The sequence below is a fragment of the Siniperca chuatsi genome, linkage group LG3, assembly GCF_020085105.1.
Source record: "Siniperca chuatsi isolate FFG_IHB_CAS linkage group LG3, ASM2008510v1, whole genome shotgun sequence".
In the NCBI taxonomy this organism is placed as follows: Eukaryota; Metazoa; Chordata; class Actinopteri; order Centrarchiformes; family Sinipercidae; genus Siniperca; species Siniperca chuatsi.
Genome location: NC_058044.1, coordinates 5,276,243 through 5,297,532, shown reverse-complemented (window position 1 = coordinate 5,297,532; position 21,290 = coordinate 5,276,243). Strand labels below are relative to the sequence as shown.

At 38.4% G+C, this 21,290-nt stretch overlaps 1 protein-coding gene across 2 annotated transcripts; it reads left to right on the top strand.

Annotated features, from left to right (window-relative positions):
* The first annotated feature begins 1,189 nt into the window (after positions 1 to 1,189).
* Positions 1,190 to 17,882, top strand: gtpbp1l (GTP binding protein 1, like). Of its 2 annotated transcripts, XM_044186436.1 has the most exons (15): positions 1,190 to 1,348; positions 1,652 to 1,842; positions 2,302 to 2,413; positions 5,434 to 5,614; positions 7,760 to 7,943; positions 8,419 to 8,583; positions 8,736 to 8,859; positions 9,669 to 9,783; positions 11,672 to 11,816; positions 12,627 to 12,809; positions 13,145 to 13,280; positions 13,477 to 13,655; positions 13,808 to 13,954; positions 14,930 to 14,989; positions 15,901 to 17,882. In XM_044186436.1, exons 2-15 carry the CDS (start codon positions 1,654 to 1,656, stop codon positions 16,012 to 16,014), a joined length of 2,034 nt encoding a protein of 677 aa, XP_044042371.1. In that variant the 5' UTR covers positions 1,190 to 1,348; positions 1,652 to 1,653; the 3' UTR covers positions 16,015 to 17,882. The 2 variants fall into 2 exon arrangements, with proteins under 2 accessions (XP_044042371.1, XP_044042382.1); XM_044186447.1 differs by lacking the exon at positions 14,930 to 14,989.
* The last annotated feature ends 3,408 nt before the right edge of the window (positions 17,883 to 21,290 follow it).

Here is a 21,290-nt window from a genome sequence, read left to right as displayed (position 1 = left end):
TTTGAAAACTGTAAGAAATCAGACTGAATTGTACTAATATTGTACACATAACAACACATATCCACATAGTTCGCTTGGCAGTATTTAAAAAAAAAAAGGTCCACCTTCATAAGGAAAGTCAAACTCCTCAGAACAAACTACAACTGGCTACTTGTTTACTTATGACAACTTTGTCAATGTTCTGCATTTGTGGGTTCTAGAGATTTTTGCAATGCCTGTATATAATGAAATAAATGTTTACTGATATCTATAAACATGTATCTGAGATGTTTTTTTTTTTTGTTCTTCAAAGTGACTCTTCACAGCTATGCCTTACTTAGGTACTGAATGTGACCTTTTTTGATAGTGTTGCTGTGAAATGTCATGTTATGTACTGTTGACAAATAAGTTTTAAGAGAGTAGAAGTGGTTATTTATTAGTTTGCATTCAGTTGTAACATAATGACATTCAGTTAATTTCATCGCGAGTTGGAAACAAAGGTACTGTAATAGCATACAACTTGTGACAAGAAGCATAATAAATAAATAAATACAAATACGTAGAAAAAAATATAAAACACATTACAAATACAGTATGTCCGTGTGGAAATGTGGTGGAACCATTATTTAAAACATGTATGCCATTAATTAGCAGATACATGAATATAGAATTTAGGTTTGCAAATAGGCATCATATTTACGTTAACAAGCCTTTGAGATGCCTAATATTCAGCATACAGAAAATGAAGTATTTTGCACATTAGGTATAGGCATTTTAAAAAACGTTAATATTTTTATTGTCATAATTGCGAAGCTTGTCCATATTAGACATGTATGTTGATTATGCACATGCATAATTATTATAACGTGCTTCACAAATAATTCTATACGAACAAACTGGAACAGGATAACAGAAAGAAGAAAGGGGGAAAAAACACCCAATAAACAACATTTTTGTAAAACCCTGACACATCAGCATACATCTTGTAAGACTTTCACTTGGCAGAGAACAAATTAATTTATTGATGTTTATTTGTTGGCCATACCTACATGTTTTCTAGGCAAATGCTCATTTTAAATTTCTTTAGTATTATTATGTCATGCTAAGTGTGTGGGTGTGTTTGTGTGATTGTGTTTGAGACTAGTGGGTGCACCGTGCTTGCGTCTTAAAGTAGGTCAGGGTTTCACGGTTTCACCCGAGCAACACGCTGATGTATGTTGTACTTCATCACAGTGGGCGTGACTTTTAGCACTGTAGCCAATCCCCTGCCCCCATTTTGTGATGGGCGTGCCATACAGTCAGTGCCCAGAAACCGAAGATAACCCGAATAAACAACAAAGTTAGCTTGTCAGCTAGTTAGCAACTTCTGGTATGCCTTCATTTCATATGAGATTTAATTATCAAATTCTGCTTCATTAACAATTTAGATTTCCAAAAGTTAAAAAATGTAGTTGACATTTTACGGCTATGACAATTCATTAGTCTTTCCATTTTAAGAGTGTTACATATTATAACAGCAAGTTCGATGTTTGGTTAGCATTAGCTAGCTAGCTGTGATAATCAATCTTAACTTTCTGTCTTTGCTAATGGCTAAAGGTTAGCTAGTGGAGCAAAGCAAAGGAGATAAGTTACTTAATTTATTTTGCTGTGTTTGCATTGTTTCGCTTTCTAGAAATGGCGTCGTTAACGGCGACAGAACCAGCGATATGCCCGGGTGCAATACCAACAGCAGAGTCCATAGTGCCCGCTTGTATGTTTGCACCGGACCGGGGATGTACCGACGATCCATCCAGCGGAGAGGGCTTTGAAGACGGCGAGGGTACAAACGGCGAGTCCGCGGATCATTTAGACTTAAGCAGCAAGGTAGGCCTCGCTTTAAATTGCACCTAGTAACGTTAAGGTTTAAGATGTTCCAGCTAAGCAGCTTTTTGTTTTGATTCGGTAAACGAATGCTGTGCACTAACATTACAAAATTCTTGTTGCATGCAAGCTGCACACAGCGCATTTTGTGCTGGCTGTGCTAAACACCAGAAAGTGACACGTATGTTGCACTTCGTATGTAACTGCATCCAGTTGGCAGGTTCCATGGGGTATATCTACTGTATGTGCAAACTTTTCAGGAGCAATTCAGACATAATTGACAAAACAATTATTGACTGATTTGCAGAGCACATAGTCGTTCAATAAAAGCTACTATTTGTGATTACTTGTTGAAGTTGTGACATCAAGACACTCATGAAAGACTTGTTTGACTCTGTTTGCTCTTGTTTGACCTTTCTGAGTCTTTCTCTGCTGTCTCTTCCTCTGTCTCTCGCTTTTCAGCTGGTCCTAGTGAGTCCAACAGGGGAACAGTATGATTCATTACTACGGCATCTAAGGGAGAGGATAGACGAGGGCTGTGGAGAGACAATCTATGTGGTTGGGATGGGCTCAGGTAAGGGTAACTAACTTTTGAGCAACATAAAAATGAAGTCTTCAGTTGAGCATACACTTGGTCCACCGATCAGCATATAATTCAATAGAATATCAGCTAAGGTGTTGCCTTGCACCTTGATCTATCAAAGAATATGATTTGTTATATTAAGTGAGCGTGTGACAAATACAACTTTTGTAATCTTGAAAATCTTGAAGGAAGTAGCAGGCAGTGCAAATCAACATTACAAGTTTGGTTTGAAGTGATTCTTGGTGGTTCTATGCTGGAATTTCTTTATTAGGAATAACCCCTTGAGATGTACCATCTCGTTTTTAAGGGGGTCCTCAAAGCAAATTAAACAATATAAGCACAATTAGACAAGACATTTAACAAAAAACTAAAATAACAAGATAAAAGATACCAAATGTGACAAAAAAACAAAACAATAAATATCAAATACTAAGACTTGAAAATGGATCATTCATTCATAGATTATAGAAAAGTATTAATGCCATTGATAGTATTAAGTAATAAAGTTACATAATTATAGAGGTGTTATTATGGACATGTACAATTGATCCTATAATAAGAAGATCAAAGATCATAAGAAGCATTTTTGGAAAGTGGAAAGATAAGGATCAAATATTTACAGGTAGGTAGAATTAGAGGGAGCTTTAAACATAAACACTTTCTTAGCTATTGACTTAGAGACTGTAGGAACAGAAAAGAAGCAGTTTAGAGTGTCTCAATTAATAATTAGAGGATAAATGTACCATAAACTGTTTTAAATAGTGAGGGTAATTGAAATGTATACAGTTAAAAATAAACTGCAGCCAATGTTGCTGTCTTCTTATGATGGGAGAGGGAAAATTAAGAGTTTCATACTTTGTACAATGATGAATTATGAAAGGACAGCCAAGAACAAATCTGTATAGTCTATTACAAACTATATTGAGAGGAAGAAGATTAGTTTTGGATGCAGCCTGATTTACAACATCAACATAATCTAATATTGGTAAGATGAGTTGTAACACGTGCTTCTGGATTGGCAGAGAACACCAATACTGAGGTTAATTTTCTTCACAATAGATTTAATGAAAGTTCAGCGTCAAGCCATAGGCCCAGGTATTTGGTGTCTTCAACTCTTTGCAGTGTCGTACCATCAAGACAGGCAATAGCATATGAATAAGCTTTAGATTTGGATTTAATGCTTTGGAGAGTATCAAAAATCATAGTGTGTGATTAAGTTTTATTGAGTAGTAATTTTTTAATTGCAAGACTGCAAAGCTGAGTCAATCTCTAATAAATTAGTTTTAGATGTGTGTATTACCGTATTGTCCGCATAAAGCTGAACACAACATTCAAAACAAATCGAGTGTATACTCACTTGAGGAGTGTAGGGATTCAGAAAGTTATGTTCTGCAAGGTATGTGCTGTATGTGTGGAGCAATGAACTGACACATTTATAGACATCGTAAGTATATTTTCTTCCATCCAGTGAGAAGGAGGGAAGTGCATGTGTCACGACGAGTAGGTCAAAGCTAAAGGTTTCCATTGGTAGTTTCAGAAGATTCAACAGTAAAGTGTGTTGTCCTAGAACAACCTCTTCCTCTGCTCTCAGCTCTGATTAGACCCTTACGGATGCTGCACTGGCCTCTATGCTTTCCCTACATGTACGTTAGCTATTAGTGCCTCTACAGTTACAAATAATCGCAATCAATGTCGAAAAATATAATAAATCACGAAGCAGTTTTCATTTCAGTAATGACAATGGTGAAAAAATATACTTATCAACCACTTTACAAAATTGCGCTGAGATATATAAAAGACAAGCTGAAATAATGAGTTGATTAAACAATAAAACATTTTTTGTATTTTATAGAGGAAAATTAGATTTTGTTGACTACAAATTAGCTAAAATTTTGAAAGATAAATGTGACTATCTGATTTAAACTCACATGGTTTGAGTTTAGTTTGGCCAGGAAAGTAATCTTTTTAGTCATCTGGTGTGTGTGGTGAACATATCCCATAGATGGCACCAAAGACTTTTAACATTTTAGCAGCTAGATTGGTTTTTAGAATTGAACCCTAAAATCAAAAGCAAGGGAAAACCAATGAAAAATTCACTAGCATGTTGTGAAAGACTGGAGTGTATTTTCCACTCTCAGCTGACTCTGGGAGATATGGATAATGTAGCTTGCTGCTCAAAAAGAACATAGTATTTACACATTGACCAATTTCAGTAATTGGAATATATTGTTTTACATCTGTATAAGTAGTTGGGGAAAGTAGTTTTTTAGACTGTATATAAAGATGGACGACGCGTCTCCACTTCCTTCCACTGTACAAAAATGAAGCCAAAATATCCCGGATGCGGCAGCTGCCAGCCAGCCACCAGGCGGCCATCAAGATGTTTTGGCTTCACTTTTGGGGAGCTGTCATGTCGTCCATCTTTATATACAGTCTATGGTGTGTAGTAACAGAGCCATCACTTCTGTCAGCTGTGGTGTGTCCTCCCAGGCAGCTGACCCCATTTGTTTGCTATTTAGTTTTCATTCTCAAACCCTCCGCCCCCCACACAAACACAAGCGCTTTTGTTGACAACCAGAGTTATTTTTTGCCTGTTACAGCAACATGTGTGACCCATGTGGCCTGTTGGGGGGGTCAAAGTGCATGCATGAAAGGCTGTCGTTTTTCCCTGCTCAGCACAGGGACTTTCACTAGTTCACCAGTTGATGTCTGTCTGACAGGCTGGGAGAGCAGCTAGCTGACTGGCCTACTGACGCTGACTGGTTGTTTCTGTTTCTCAGTCTAGTATTATTAGACTTTGTGGCCAGCCAGTGGTAGGGTGTTTGTGGTGATTTATATTGAAGCAGCAGTGAGCTACTTCAACCATAATCTCTATAGAATGATATGACAGATAACCTATTACAAACAGATGTGTAATGTTACATTACTCACTCTCGATCCTGCATCAGAGTAACTATCTTTTCATCCTCTCTTGTTCCTTCTTTTGCCCTCCTCCTCCTTTACCCCCTTAGATGGAGGTGACTATGGTCTGGATGAGAAGGACATGGAGGCGTCGATAGCCACGGTGCGGTCGCTGTGTGAACAGATTGAGGCTGACCTGATCTGGCTGAGGGAGAGGACAGACAGTGGCGGAAAGATTCAGGACTACCTCATCCGCCGGTGTGTGGGCGAGCAGGATTTCCTGGAAGTCAGGTAAAATTAAGAGAAAAGGTTCAAGGGACAATTAATAAGTAATATTTTGTTTACCCCATTAGTACAGTGGCTGACAAGGGCAAACGCACTGAAACTTAAGAAAACACATGCAAATAGACAAAATACAAGCAAATTAAGAAAACATCATTAATTTGACAACACATGTGCAGCATTTAGAAAATAAGCTGCAAAGACAGAAACACGCTGCAAAAACACACAACACAACCAAATTCAGAAACGCGCTGCAAACACAAAACGACAATGGAAGTATTTCCCGAGGACACTAAAACGGTTTGTGACTCATGAAGTCGGGCCCGTATCATCTATTCATTGTTTTTCTGTTATTTTGTTTTGTACTGTTTCTCTACTTTGCGCATGCGCAGTCTGATCTGCAGCGTGCACTTACCTGGCGGGAGCACGCAGATTCAAACAAAACGTTTGTAAAGCATTTTTAAAACTGAAAATTAAGGTAGATTGAAGGAATTTGAAAAACATGTTGGAAAACTACTGTTTTTTTTTTTTTTACAGATAATACCAGGTTCATCAGTGATGACAGATGGATTGTAGCCTATTATGAACGTTGGAGTGACCCGGTGCACATAAATAGCGTTTCCTACAGTCTGCAAGGTTTTCTGCATTAAACCCACGGGTGAAATTTTTCATCCTCACATAAGTTTTTAAGTATGGGAGTTTAGACAGTTATCCTGTGAGGCACCATGATGTGACAATTAAGCTCCTTGATTTGACATGCTCAGGTTGTACAGTGGCATGTTGTGACAACAGTCATCAAAGCAGCTTCATTAGTGATTTAAAACCTGTAAGATAATCTGAGGATGTCTTTCCAAAACACAGTCTGTCAAATCCCCCCCTCCCAAAAAAATTGATACTGTTTTTAATTAACATCGAAGCTGAGGTTATCTCTTCATCATTACAATACTTGGCCTTCTGTAGCCTATACCTTGGGATATTTCTGGTCTAATAATGCCTATATAATTATCATGCAGGCTACAAGTCGATAGTAAAGGTTAATCCTCACAAATCATTAAAATTACTGATAGAATTCCACTTTTTCACTCTGCAAAATCTTGCGAGGCACATGCAGTGGTCACTTCTACTACTGCTCAGAGTAGAGCAGTAGTAGAAGTCAGAAACCAACAACATAAACACGAATGGATCATACACAGACCCGACTTCAATAACTATGAGTCTCAAACCGTGGCAACAAACTTGACAATAGGCGTGTCCAAGCCGTGTTCAGCACTTTTTAGTGTCCTCTGGAAACACTTACGCTGTCGTTTTGTGTCTTTTGTAGCGTGTTTGTGATTTAGTTTTGTTGTGTGATTTTGCAGCGCATTTCTGTATTTGGCTGTGTTGTGTGTTTTTGCAGCACGTTTGTGTATTCGCAGCGTGTTTTCTAAATGCTGCGCATGTGTTGTCAAATTTATGAAGATGTTTTTTCATTTGCTTGTGTTATGTCTATTTGCATGTGTTTTCTCAAGTTGCAGTGTGTTTGCCCTTGTGAACCACTGTACATTAGCTTCTGTTAAAGTGCCCATGAGCATGGCACTTAAACCCTAAATGAATGTGGATGTACTGGGCCACACTTCTGCACCTGTTTAGAAACCGCTCAGATGTTTTCCAATGTAAAACTAAGTCCGGTAGTCTGTCTGTCCTTTGTCTAAGTATTTTCTTCCGCAACATATTGTCAATAACCATAATATATACAGTATGTGATTGAAAATGAGTTCAGTAATTACAGTATTTGCATAAGCGTTATCACTGCATAACTTCTTTAGTCTGTTGTCAGTTATGTTGATGTGGAATTGGATTTTGAGAGATGCTAGTTATTCTTTGATTTTTATTTAATTTAACCTGTATTTATACTGAGTAGGTTGTGCTGAGGATACATGTTAATTTGCAGCAAAACCTTGTTGGAATAAAATAACGCAAATACAAGAACAGGAACAAAGTCAGTAGTAAAACACAATAACAGACAACAAAAAAGGTACAGGCTCAATTAAAGCATTTACAGACAGGGAGAGAATGTGTACCTACTTCACTATACCACTAATATAACAACATATATTTCTCTGTACTGATACCTGTCATTCTCACTCTCCATATTCTCCTTCATCTTGTCTCCAGAGTGGCGGTGGTAGGGAATGTGGATGCGGGGAAGAGCACTCTGCTGGGGGTTTTGACCCACGGTGAGCTGGACAATGGCAGAGGCTTCGCTCGCCAGAAGCTCTTTAGACACAAACACGAAATGGAGAGTGGCAGGACCAGCAGTGTGGGCAATGATATCCTGGGTTTTGACCAGGAGGGACAGGTGAGCTTCTGCCATTGCTCAGGAATCAATGTATGAGCAATGGATGGGCATGGCAAGTGCAAAATGAAAAAAAGTGTTATCACCTATCCCAGTTCTCTAATGCTTTTATTTTGAAGATTTTTGGACTAAAAACTATATATATCAAAAACAGAGAGAGGCAATGTTTTGACTGCAAAATCGTATTTAATGTTATTACTACTTAAGCTAGCTTTGTTGATTCCTCAAACTCTCACATTGATCACAATTGTACAGTACAGAGATGCTTGTGGTGTGAAAGGGAAAGGGGAACTTCAAATACATTTTCCATTCAGTTTAAATTCCAGTACTGTGGTAAGAAATTAAAGAAATTTAAGTTTTTTGAAATTTTGTTGGGCACTCTGAATAATTTTGTCTCTCTTTTGGAGTTTTATTCTACTCTGGTTTTCATTTCTCTCACATACTGTGTCAAGTCATCTTCCATCATCTTCTCCTTTAGGTGGTGAATAAGCCAGATAGCCACGGTGGCGGCCTCGACTGGACCAAGATCTGTGAGAAATCCTCAAAGGTCATCACCTTCATTGACCTGGCTGGCCATGAGAAGTACCTCAAGACCACTGTCTTCGGCATGACAGGACACCTACCTGATTTCTGCATGCTCATGGTGAGAGAGGGGAGAGTGTTGGGAAAGTGTGTGTGTGTGTGTGTGCTTGCCTTGTTGCTTAGTCCTTGGTTGTTTGTTAATTTTCAATTATTTTTCAAATTTCGTAAAGACAACCCTCTTGTATTTCCCTTTCCTTCTCTCTCTTGTCTCAGGTTGGCAGTAACGCTGGCATTGTTGGCATGACCAAAGAACATCTGGGTCTGGCACTGGCCCTAAATGTGCCAGTGTTTGTAGTGGTTACTAAGATAGACATGTGTCCAGCCAACATCCTGCAAGGTAAAGAGACATGCTACTATTATGCTTCCAAAAGAAGCTGTATAATTGCAGAGCAGTATATTTTTAATAACTAGCATCACATCTCCGCCCAACATCTGACAAAGTAAGATAAGCTATTGCGGAAGTTCCCAAATGTTCAGACTGCAAAAACACTAAAGACCCTTTCAGACACAACGCGATTTGTGCTCGTGGCGCAAGCAAAAGAGTGGCATGCTGTGTGGTGCAACGAAAAGCCGTTGTGGCGCAGCGCAAGCCATTGGAAATAATGGGTTTCAGAGCGCAGTGGTGCTGTTGACGCGTTGTGTCTGAAAGGACCTTAAGAAGTCAGATTTCAGTGAGAATAATGTCCTGCATGGTAAATTCAGCATAATTTATGTTCCCACAGCAATAGTTACATGAAGACTACAACACAGCCATACCATAATTACCATTCTGTTGTTAAAAACAGTTTATATAGGCACTAATTCCTTCTATACACTACTTGGCTGTGCTTAATGATGTTCAGGTAAAATGGGAGCAGTTTAGAAAACGGGAGTCTTCTTACTAAAATATGATTAAATATACTTAATAGGGAAGTTAGAAATAAAGGGCTATCTCTAATGAAGGACTGCCCTTTTCCAGTGTCCTTATTGTAAAGTATGTTCTCCTTATATCCATCTCCTTGTGAAGCATGTTAATGTTCAATATTTTTGCAGTCTGTTCAGTTTTGTAGCGCATTCCTAGACGTTGTGACAGCTGTTTTATTTTGTTTTGAGAATTACTCATGGGATGTATTTTTTGCGGATTTGTCTTTGTGTGTGTATCTGCAGAGACGCTAAAATTATTACAGAGGTTATTAAAGTCACCAGGCTGCAGGAAAATCCCCGTGTTGGTCCAGAACAAGGATGATGTCATCGTCACAGCCTCCAACTTCAGCTCTGAGAGGTAAGAGCCATTACGAGGGGGGCAGAGGGATGTGAAGACAGAAATCCAAAGATGGAGAGAAATAACAGTCAGACTGAGAAACAAATAGGAAGGAAGGAAGATAATGTGACAGACAGCAACAAAGAATTGTTTTTTATTTAATCCTTGAACACGGGTTGTCTTGTTGAAATCATTACCTCTTTTTCAAGAGAGACTAATGCACAAGAATAAACATAAACAGTTTAAGTATGGACAGACACAAAAAATTCACTCACACAAATTACATTAGTATATTAGCAGTTATAAGTGGAGTTGCAAATACTTGACTGAAGTCATCAAGTGAAATGAGAGGTTTTAGTTTCAATGTTTTTAGTAACTCATTCCATTTGTGAGGAGCATAGTCATTGAAACCAGTTCTTCCAAACTCAATTTGAACATGTGGTACAGCTAATGTTAAAAAATCCTGTGACAAATTCCACACACGCGACACATTATCCACAAAAAAAAAAAAGATTTTCACTTTTTCAGATCATTTTTCATTTGCATTTTACAAATGGCTGAAGCACAGCATTTCTGTGGATAATGAGTACTGAAATAAGCCTTCAGAATAAAGACTTCAGTACAGCAAAATGTGGGAATGTATGTGGTAACATAGTAAACTTTGTTTACTGTTTCTACACTACTGTTATGAAGAAAGATTTATTGTTTTATAAATGAAATTCATTGCACGTAGAAGATTTTCAAAGATTTCCAAATTAGTTTGAGCAAATAGTGACTCCTTAGCATTGTAATTATGGCACAACAAGAATACTTAGTATTGCAGCTTCAGTTTGTATTTTAGGCTCATAAGACAGGTGCATTTCTACTTAAACATCTTTCCTCTTGCATCTTCAATTTAGTCAATACATCTTGTCTTAAACCTGCAGTATCTACCCCTTCTGGCAGTGAGAGTAATTACACATGCTTATTGACGCGTGCTTATGATGTATGCCAATAGGTGAGCTCGCCCCAGGCTCATGTTCAGAAATAGTTACAAAAATACAGAGAAATTTCTACAGTTCAATAATCAAGACAATAATCTGTTATTTAATACCAACCTGTCCAAGAGCAGTAATGCGACATCCGTGTCTGCCCTCAGTCCCTTCTCTTCTTTCAGCACTCTCCAACGAGGAAACACTATTGGTTATCCGTGTTTGTCCTCGCTGTCGATTGCTTTCTTTTTTGACAGAAATTCTTCCTCTGAAAGCACAGGCCAGGCGGGAATGTTGCCACAGACACCAGATTTAAAAATTCTGGTATACTGCGAAATACAGTGAGATTTACTTCCCGTAGATGTCACTGTTGGCTAAACAACAGCATCCCTGAGGCTAGTAGGGCTTAAAGGACCAGTGTGTAACATTTAGGAGGATCTATTGGCAGAAATAGAATATAATATTCATAAGTACGTTTTCACTGGTGTATAATTACCTTAAAATAAGAATCGTGTTTTCATGACCTTAGAATAAGCCGTTTATATTTTCAGAGGGAGCGGGTCCTCTTCCACAGAGGCCACAATGTTGCAGCGCCATGTTTCTACTGTACAGAACAGACAAACCAAACGCTGGCTCTAGATAGGGCCTTTCGTGTTTTTCGCTGCCACCATAGTTTCTCCTACACACTTGGAAGGGGAGGGTGAGGCGAGTAGTATTCAAATTGTTACAAACTGCAATTTCACCACTAGATGCCACTAAATCCTACACACGGCTCCTTTTTTAAAGTCTTGCTCAAGGACACTTAAGCCCAAGCAGCGCAGATGCTTGTTGACACTTGGGCTTATGTCCCAAGTTGTAATTTCGGTACTGGTACTGTGTTTTTGTCCTATAATTACTGTGTTGGAGGGTCATTTTTCTGACTCCCTCCATCTCTGCAGGATGTGTCCCATTTTTCAAATCTCAAATGTGACGGGGGAGAACATGGACCTGCTGAAGATGTTCCTCAACCTCCTCTCTTCTAGGACCAACTTCAGCAACGATGAGCCTGCTGAGTTCCAAATAGACGACACATACTCAGTACCGGTACAAAATAAAACACACATTCAGCTTTGCACTCAAGAGATGTTGAATTTATTTTTCCTTTAGCTCAGTCACTCTTTTCTTTTTGGTTCCTCACTTTTCTTGTCAACACATGAAGGTGGTTGCCAACAGGGGCAGCTTGATCAAACAGAAGAAGTTGACAGTGGTCCAAATGTTAAAGTCAAGCCCTGAGGGGAGACAACAGCAGTTTGAGAGTCACTGCTGCTGAGAGACACACTGGCTTTTGCATCGGTAGTAACCCGCAACAGCAGTGTGACGTGAAAATGTCTTTAAGCAAAACACTGAACTGAATCTGTTTTCACTGTCAAAAATGTGAATGTGAATGCAGTAACATAAGAGACAGTATTTTGATTTGCACAGCTAGGCTGTCACTGCTTTTAACAGCAGAGCAGAACATAAAAACATGCACGTTCTGTGCACTTCCACAACATATTTCACTGTATTAAAGGTTTAAACATGTTTTTCTTTATATGCCGCTTGAGTGAAAGCAGTGACAGTTGACATAGTGGTGAAAATAGAGTACATAGAGTACTTCTTTCTGAATATGAAAAGAAGATTCTGGGCATTGTGTGAAAATTCATGATAAGGTGTGAGGTTTCCCAGCTTGAACTGTTTACATTTACACTCTTAAGTAGAAAATCCTCAATGCACAGACATGATTTGTAGAGAACTATACACTCAAGGCTTCACACTAATGGAGACTGATGAAGACTGTCTCTATAGATGAACACAGCAACCAGGGGAAGAAGAGCAGTGATTCATCATGATCCATTGTTGATCTTCTCTTGGCAGGGTGTGGGCACAGTAGTTTCAGGGACTACGTTACGTGGAATGATAAGACTCAACGACACGCTGCTCTTAGGCCCAGACCCGCTGGGCACCTTCATCCCCATCGCCGTTAAATCCATTCACCGCAAGAGGATGCCTGTCAGAGAGGTTCGTGGTGGACAGACAGCATCCTTTGCACTCAAAAAGGTTTGTGGGAGAACAATTTGGCTGAATTACTACCATCATAGAATATTTTCAATGCTTTTTACCTTTTGCAAAAACAGCATATAGACATTGTGACACAAAGTTAAGTTTTTAAAATTTTCTGAAAAGGATAATTATTCGGAAACTTTTGGATGTGGTATGCATTTGAATTAGTTTCTTAACTTTATAATCAGTTTTATAATGCATGCAAATCCCAACGTGTGGGTTTAGGTAGTGTTCTGTCTCTTATTCTGGTTTGGCTTCATCACGCTCCCCAACTTCATTTTTCACTTCTGTTCCTGCTGTTTCTTTTGCGTACGTTCTCTCCCATGTCTCAGATCAAACGTTCGTCTATAAGGAAAGGCATGGTGATGGTTTCCCCAAAGTTGATGCCACAGGCCACCTGGGAGTTTGAGGCTGAGATTTTGGTGCTACACCACCCCACCACGATATCCCCGAGATACCAGGCCATGGGTTAGTGGCAACACAGTCAAATCCCCTCAACACTGATATGCACCTGTTTATTTAGCTTCTATATGTCTTTGGTTTGACTGATCTAATCTTTAGTACATTTTGGGTGCAGTTATGCTTTATTCAAAAACTATATGGTCACCCTGAAACATTCCTACTAAGAGTAACTGGGTCACACTCTCTCTCTTTATCACACCAGTCCACTGTGGTAGCATCAGGCAGACAGCCACCATCCTGAACATGAACAAAGACTGTCTGCGGACAGGGGACAAGGCCACTGTCCACTTCCGCTTCATTAAGACTCCTGAGTACCTGCACTGTGACCAGAAACTGGTGTTCAGGGAAGGACGCACCAAAGCTGTGGGCACCATCACAAAGGTATTGGAGCTTATGGTAACTTCTGTATTTCAGTGTAGATGTGGGAACTCAGCACTATAAGTGACCCCTTTACATGACAGATATTTGAGTGTTAATATTAAAAACACTGATTAATGCAGGTTAACTGTCACTGACTGTGCGTGTGATTTCAGCTTCTTCAATCAGTGAACACCCAGGCAGCTAAGGCCCAGCAGGCCAAGATGCAGGCCAGTAAGAAGACTTTTAAAGAGGGCACAGCAGCCAATGAGGAGACTGGATCAACAGCACGGCCGCCTAGCCCTAACACAGCACAGCTACCAGTGAGTAAATCCATGCTCAGTGAATATTTATAATGTGTAAATAAGTTTTAAGGAAAACAAGTGAGATATTTCCTGGTTAGAACATGTTTATGTATCCAGTGTTGTAATAGTAAGTATTTGATGTAAACAGTGCTAAGTTAAATTCATAGGCAGAGTTGGCCTCATGCATCACAGTTTTTAAGGATTATTGCACCAAAAAAGATTAATACCCAGTCTAGAACTTGTCAATCTTTTGATCATTTTGTGTTGCTTTTTCCAATCCAATAAATTGTTTTTAAAAACAACAGCCAATACCCTTACATAATGCAGGACAATTACCCTTGATTCAGGATAGTATCATTGACTCCTAAAGAAATTTACATTTGAGTTGCCCTAAAAAATTATTAATTGATTGAAAAAGCTACATGTTCTCCTGTCATAAGGCCCATATTCTTTATGTAACTTATCATATTAAATAACATCTTATTAATAAAGGCAAGATTATATTCAGAACAATTTAGTAATGCTGTAATTTGGAAATTTTTTTTAACAAACTGAACTGTTTTTGAAGCTGAATGTTCAAGTCACCATTAAAATGCTACTTGTTTCCTTCTCTTCCTGCTTTTGACTCTTTAAATATGACAGTTAATTCATTCAGTTTCACTGTCCCCTCTCTTACCTGTTGTGTTTCATCCCTCAATTATGTGATTTTTCTTCCTCCCATGTTTATTCTTTTTTCCCCCCACATCTCCTTTCATTTGCCTTCTTACCCTGCCCATAATGGCCTGCTTTCATCTCCCCGCACGGTTACACCTGTCCCCCTCATCATTCTTTCTCATTTACTCACCTCCTCATTTCCCATCTGATACTCAACCCTCCTCTCTGCTTCTTCTGCCCTTCATGCTCTTTCCTTAAACTTTAACACTTTACTTTTCTGCCACCATTTCTCTTACTTTCCCTCCCTCCCTGTCTCCCTGTCTTGGCATGCTGCGTCAGACAGTGGCAGAGGAGGAGGCTCTATGTAAAGAATGTAAAGATGGGAACAAAGAAAACAAGGTAAAGAAGTTTCTGCAGACTCTGGGAGTCATGCCGAGGTCCTTGTCTTCTTAAGCTTGGATGTTGTTGGTTTCTTCACTTTTTAAACTTTATAATACAATATTTTCTGAGCATGCAAACTCCTTTTCAGTTGAGTCTTGTTTATATTCAGTTTCACAGAGTAACACCTGAAAGTAACAGTTGAGGGACTTGCCTTTTAAAAGAGAAATGAATAGCTTGTGTTTTATTTTTCTCCTTTTTCCCTGATTGTGGATATTACTCACAGTATTTTAACGTAAAATCTTTTTATTTTTAACTAATTTATGGTTCTCCGTGTTCATGGAATTAAATAATTAAAATTTTAACATGTTTTTGAAAGTATGAGGTTTTTAAAAGGTTTTGAAGTACTGAAATTAGACATAATTCGAATTTTTAGACATTTTTTTTCGAGTTGCCATATTAAAACTACCTGTGCAATTGCAGGGGTTTCTGCAGTGTGTTATAGTCGAGGTGAGCCACCCGACCTGAAATGGAGACCACACCTGCTAATGTCAAATGAAATTATTTTATTAAATATAACAATACCTTCAGAAAAAAAAAACAAGGTGCTACATCACACAGAAAAAAGCAGTATATTTAATGAACGAGGAAATTCTTTCCACCTCCACTAAACATTTCCTGGAGGAAACCGTGAGCTTTTCTGATTTACCTTTTTTTATTTTATTTCTTCCCCTAGGAAAAACTTGAACCTTGTCTTTACCGTCTTAAACGTTTAAGTTTAATGCACAAGTGAGAAAAGCATTCCTGTTTCTCAGACTGCATCTTAATATCTGAACTGTTGTGGACCAACCAGTTTTACCTGGTGTTCAGTTTTTTTCTAATCTGATTTTATGTAACAGCTGGCTCACTGTGGTGTTCCTGTCTGTCTGCAGCTCAAGTCAGGAGGTGGAGGACGCAGGAGAGGTGGTCAGAGACATCGAGGGAAAGGCCTGAACGCTGCTACAATCTCTACAGCAGTGCCTGCAGGAGCAGCAGGCACAGCCTAAAAGCACAACCTTTCATTTCTCTTCAGCTCTCCTTATCTCCTTTACAGGGAGGGAAAGTGACTGCATGGCCATCTGTTGGTTGCAAAGACTGACTGCACATGTTTCATGTTTAAAAATGTTTAATATAAAATAATAATTCAACAATTTTGAATCATAAGTGAGTGAATTATTTTCCACATTAAGTCAATTTAAAGCTTTATTGGTGTAATAACTTGTGGGCTGCTGAAGATTATATTGATTTTTTTTTTTGTTTGACTTTTTTTGCAGTTATAGATTATATAACTTTTTCTATTTTAATACAAACATTTTGGGGGACTTTTGATGAACTACAAACACCTGTTTTTAGTTCATCAGAACTTCTTTTATAGCATTAACTTTTTTTTTTCTGAGCCAGCAGAAGCATCAGTCACTTTTCCTGCCTAAACTTTCTCCACCCTCCTCAATCTACTTTTTTCCGTTGCTCATCTTCTTTTTCCTCATTCTACATCCTCTTGTGTTCACATCTACCTAACTTTCATTAACGCACCTTTTTCGGATGGCATCAGGATTTGGAGTCCACTTACTGTCACATCAGTCATTTGAGGAAGTAGACTGTGTTCAGTAGTTGAAAAACAGTATTTTTCTTTTACAAAGCTAGTCATTGAGACTGGCAGTTTGAATTCACATTGTGAATTGATTGAACTGAAAGGGAATTGATGCCATCCTTAAGTGCATTCATGATGAGCAGAATCTAAAGCAAATGTAATGTCGGTTTACCCATTCTGTTGGGTGGTAGTTAAAATTGTCCTCTGGAAATCACTGTCTCAAGATTTGCTTTACTGGTGTAGCAGTACCATGGTTTGGTGAATTTTGTTGGCAGTTGACAGAAAGGTTATTTTCCTATCTTGGACTTGTGACCACTATATTGCACTGTTCACCAGTCATCACCTGTCATGTAACAACATGCAGCAACAGTCTCTTATCCATTTTATCTCATATGGCCTAAGTTGAATCCTTTTTAAGCCAATTTTGCAGTTTTACTAGATCCAGTTTATGCAGCCAAGAGAGAAGAGATCTGAAATGCCGTTGCTTTCTGCCCCAAAGAAATGTCAAGTGTCAAAGTGGCTTTGTCATGTGTTAACCTGGTACAAGTCCTTGTGAAGTCACCTACTTAGTTTGCTGGGAAATATCTTACTCCAAGCAGGCATAAGCACACCTTTCTTCCAATTTCATGCAGTCTGACCACCAAAAATCTAGAAGTTGATAGCCTCATGCACAAAAATTATTCATCCACTATTTTTACTACTTTAATGCAAAAACTCAAGTGGCGTTTCACACCTTAAATGTCAAAAGCCAAGTAAGAACATTTAACTAAAAAAAAAAGATCTGTTTTGCGGTCAGATTCTAAGCTTCAACGTAATCGAGTTGCCACATTTTACTGCAACAGACAATTACAAGATTTTTTTTGCTACAAATTTTTTCCACTGGTTTTATGAAGTTGTTTAATGGTCCTCTTCCCAGTTTTGAGTTTGTATTGGGATGTAGTGTTAATGGTTGTCACAGTTTGAGGGTCTTTTTTCTTCTTCAGGAGCCTCAATCTCCCCTTTCATATACATACTATGATTTAATACTGGTCTGGGATTCGTTTGGGTCACTGAATTACCCATTTTATGACAGTCACAAACATAATGAGCTCCCAGAATATGATCCCCTTTTTTCCTTTCAACTTTTTCTTTTTAAGACTGGGTCATTTTTTATTTTATTTTTTTGAAGGGACACATTTTGTGTGTATGTTTATAGAAAGGTAGGGTAAAAAAGATGCCATTTAAATTAAGTGCTGCCAGTTTGTGTTGTAAATCCTTTTAAATAAAGATGTTATAGAAAACTGACGTGGATTAATACTTTTTACATTTAAGGCATTCAGTCGATGCTGTTAGCCAGATAATTGCAAATAGAATCTAACAGGATTGAGCTGAAAGGAGGTTGTTAGGGAAATTTAACTATTTTCCAGATTATATAATTGCTTTGGATGTTTATATCCCATCATTACCCAACTGGCATTCTACGTTAGCTTGTAGATGCTTTTTTTCCTGGTTGTTTACAACGTCAAATTTGAACTTCAGAACAAATCTGAAGTGAGATCAACAGAGGTTGAGGATTTATGTGTCAAAGACCTTGGCATAAAATATTTGTGTAAATGTAAGGGAAATGAGTTCCTGGCTGGAAGTTCTGCTTTTTCATACCCATGTAAATGTTAAAACTACTCTGATACTTTTCTATTATTTTTTTTTTTTTTTGGGGGGGGGGGATTTCACCTACAGAATATTGGATATGGGACAGTATAGAGACAGACAAGAAAGGAAGGGAGAGAGAGGGGTATATGACATGCAACTAAGGTCCTCATTTGAACTGGGGATGTTGCAGTTATGTGGTGTGCACCTTAACCATTAGCCTATCAGGATGCAACAGTATTCTATTATCAATAATTAAAAGGTAGGGTAAGTGATTCTGGGGAAATATTGTTGATTTTTTAACTCAGCCAAACAAATATACCCCTCCCTACAGTGCTCCTTCAGAAGTTCTGTGGTTCTGCGAAACATAGCAACCCACCTGTCAAACAGAAACAGAGCAACCTCCGCATCCATCTTCAAGCCTTTCAACTCTCTGAGGTCTCTCCACCGCTGGAATGCCTCATGTTAACGCAGCTCTTTGCCCTTGCCTGATCATAAAATTTATTCTGACCTATTCTGTCCTCTTTCTTCTTGACAATGCGATTACACGTGCCAGATTTAACGTTGCCGTCCCTCTCACTCCCACTGCCCCTTGTTCTGTGCACGAGCACAAACGTCACCTGTTGCTGAATGGCTGGAATAGTGTTGTGTGGCTTGGCCTGAGCCACTTTGTTTGTTTCCCATTTACAGAACCAGGGCTGTGTACAAACAGTTTTTTTGTTGTCAGGGCACACAGAACGGACAGCTAGCGGACCTTAAGGAGATATTCACTGAATTTGACAAAAGTGTATTGGATTAGAATTGCTTAGTAATGTCAAATAAGTTACTTGTAGTGACAAACCGAGACATACCACCACCTCTGCAGTTCTTCACATCTCTCTGGATCATTTTAGCGTCTTTCAGCTCATTGGTTTTGTTTTCTGGACCACAACTCTGCTCTCATCAACCTTGTTTCCAGCCACCGCAGGCAGCAGTACCAAAAGACTAGGAAGAGCCACATGTTTTGGTTCACGTTATCTATACATATTTTTGTTGTGTATATATATATATATATATATATATATATATATATATATATATATATATATATATATATATACAGCTCACCTACAATTATGAGAAATATATTATTTACAGTTACAGTACAGTTCAGCGCACCTGCAGAACAGCTGCACCACATTCGCCCCCTATAACAGCCTACACAAGTCTCATGGTTTACTTGTAAGACTCACATTTGATGCCTTTGTTCATCATATGTGATATGAAAACATCTGATTTCCATACAAAGAAATAAAAAGTATGCATCCTGGTGATAGTTCATAATAATATCCTCCAGCACTGCAGAGCATCTGTCAATCACACTGGTCCATAGTAGAGGAAGTTGTACCACTAACATTCAGCACCAGAGCTGAGAGCATTGGAGCAGCCAACAGAAACAAGTCGCTCTGCGTCGCACTGCCTTCTGTTAGTTTTGAGACAAGACTCAGTTTGTGAAAGTTTACAGCCTGCCATGCTGTTATCCTGCAGTGCTCTGTGCACAATGACGCAGCTAAAATGGCAATGATGACAAAATGCGAGTCCCCCGAGTCGTCAGGGGCTTCTCAACTGGCGGTTCAAATCAGAGCTAAAAGGAAAGCGAATATTCAGATGCCCAGAAACTAAATGTAGGATATCTGAAATATTTAATCTAAGGTTTAAAAATAAAAATAAAAAAAGCGAGTGAGGTCAATCCTGAAAGAAGCTCTCCAACACTAAAGGATTCCTTTTAAAAGGTTATATTGATAACATTTTTATGTAGACGAATATTAGAAAATATTATGATTGTGAATTAATCCTTTTAAAAATTTTGATGGGTCCAAAATTAATGTTTTGTTTATCTCTCTCTATCTCTTTGTTTATCTCTGACGTTTGGTTCCTGCTTCTACCAAGGCTTGTGAGCCAATAGTATAACGGAATTGGTATCACGTGGTATAAATGTCAGTTAGTGTGGAAGAAACGGACACTGACATTAGAACATATTAGCTATCTTAGCTTAATCATCCGAACATCAATAACCCATAAAATTACAGTTCTGCATATTTAAATAAAATAAACAACAACTACAGACAGTCATAGTCCTTAAAACATTAACTAATGTGTTGTCACTGATTAGATTGTCAAAATTAGAAAAATTACAGTTTCAATCCCATATTTACCTAATGTCTTATAGTATAAGGATGATCAAAATGTCATTTTACGGTAAGTGTTGCAGTATAAGGCCTCTATAATTATTAAATGATGGGGGAAAAGGGGTAAGCTAGCTAGCCATATCCTAAGATTACCATAGATAACGTTACATATAACACCACCACACAAAATAACCAAAATCTATAGCTAATGTATAACTATATGTTGCAAAATGAATTCATTACTCAATCACGAAGATTCATAATTTGATATGACTGAGTCTGGGTCTCACTCCACTCGACCATGAAATATGCAGGTTGTGCAACAATCTGGCAACCACTGGAATGGAATGGAAGGGGGGAGGGGGAGCGTCGTCATCTAGTGGCTGGATGTTATCAATGATATCAATAGCACCTTTAAGTTCTTCATTTGCGGATATTACAAACAATAGGCTACATCACTAAACCATATACCAGTCTGTACTTAGTACATTTGGGACCCAAATATGTTCAAGAGAAAATGTGTATTTATTCCCTACAATTGACAGGCACATTGGCAGCATATTGGTTGAGACAGTTGAGTGGATAATCACCAACAGGAAGTTGTGGAGATTTGAAATAGCTTTTACATTAACAAACACAAAATTTTTTTATGGCTTTGGGACACTTCGCATGGCAGCCAACTACTGATGCAAAGGGCTTTCAATCAAAATTGTTCAATAGTTCAGAAAGAGTCAACCTTCCAGTCATAATTGTTTTCAAACACCCTAGGCCTTAATATGGTGGTCTGTAACAACTGATTGCTTTGGTAGCATTTCAATCAAAGTCTCCCTCTGTGAACATGTCAGCTCCTTTTCACAGGTGGTGTTCGCCCAGATGGTATACAAATAGAATAAGAATG

What these genes read in the sequence shown, in the direction of transcription:
- gtpbp1l (XM_044186436.1), top strand. Translation starts at nt 1,654, where the DNA reads ATGGCGTCGTTAACGGCGACAGAACCAGCGATATGCCCGGGTGCAATA. An exon ending in ATTTAGACTTAAGCAGCAAG is followed by an intron (nt 1,843 to 2,301) that starts GTAGGCCTCGCT and finishes CTCGCTTTTCAG; the next exon opens with CTGGTCCTAGTGAGTCCAAC. An exon ending in CTGATTTCTGCATGCTCATG is followed by an intron (nt 8,584 to 8,735) that starts GTGAGAGAGGGG and finishes CTCTTGTCTCAG; the next exon opens with GTTGGCAGTAACGCTGGCAT.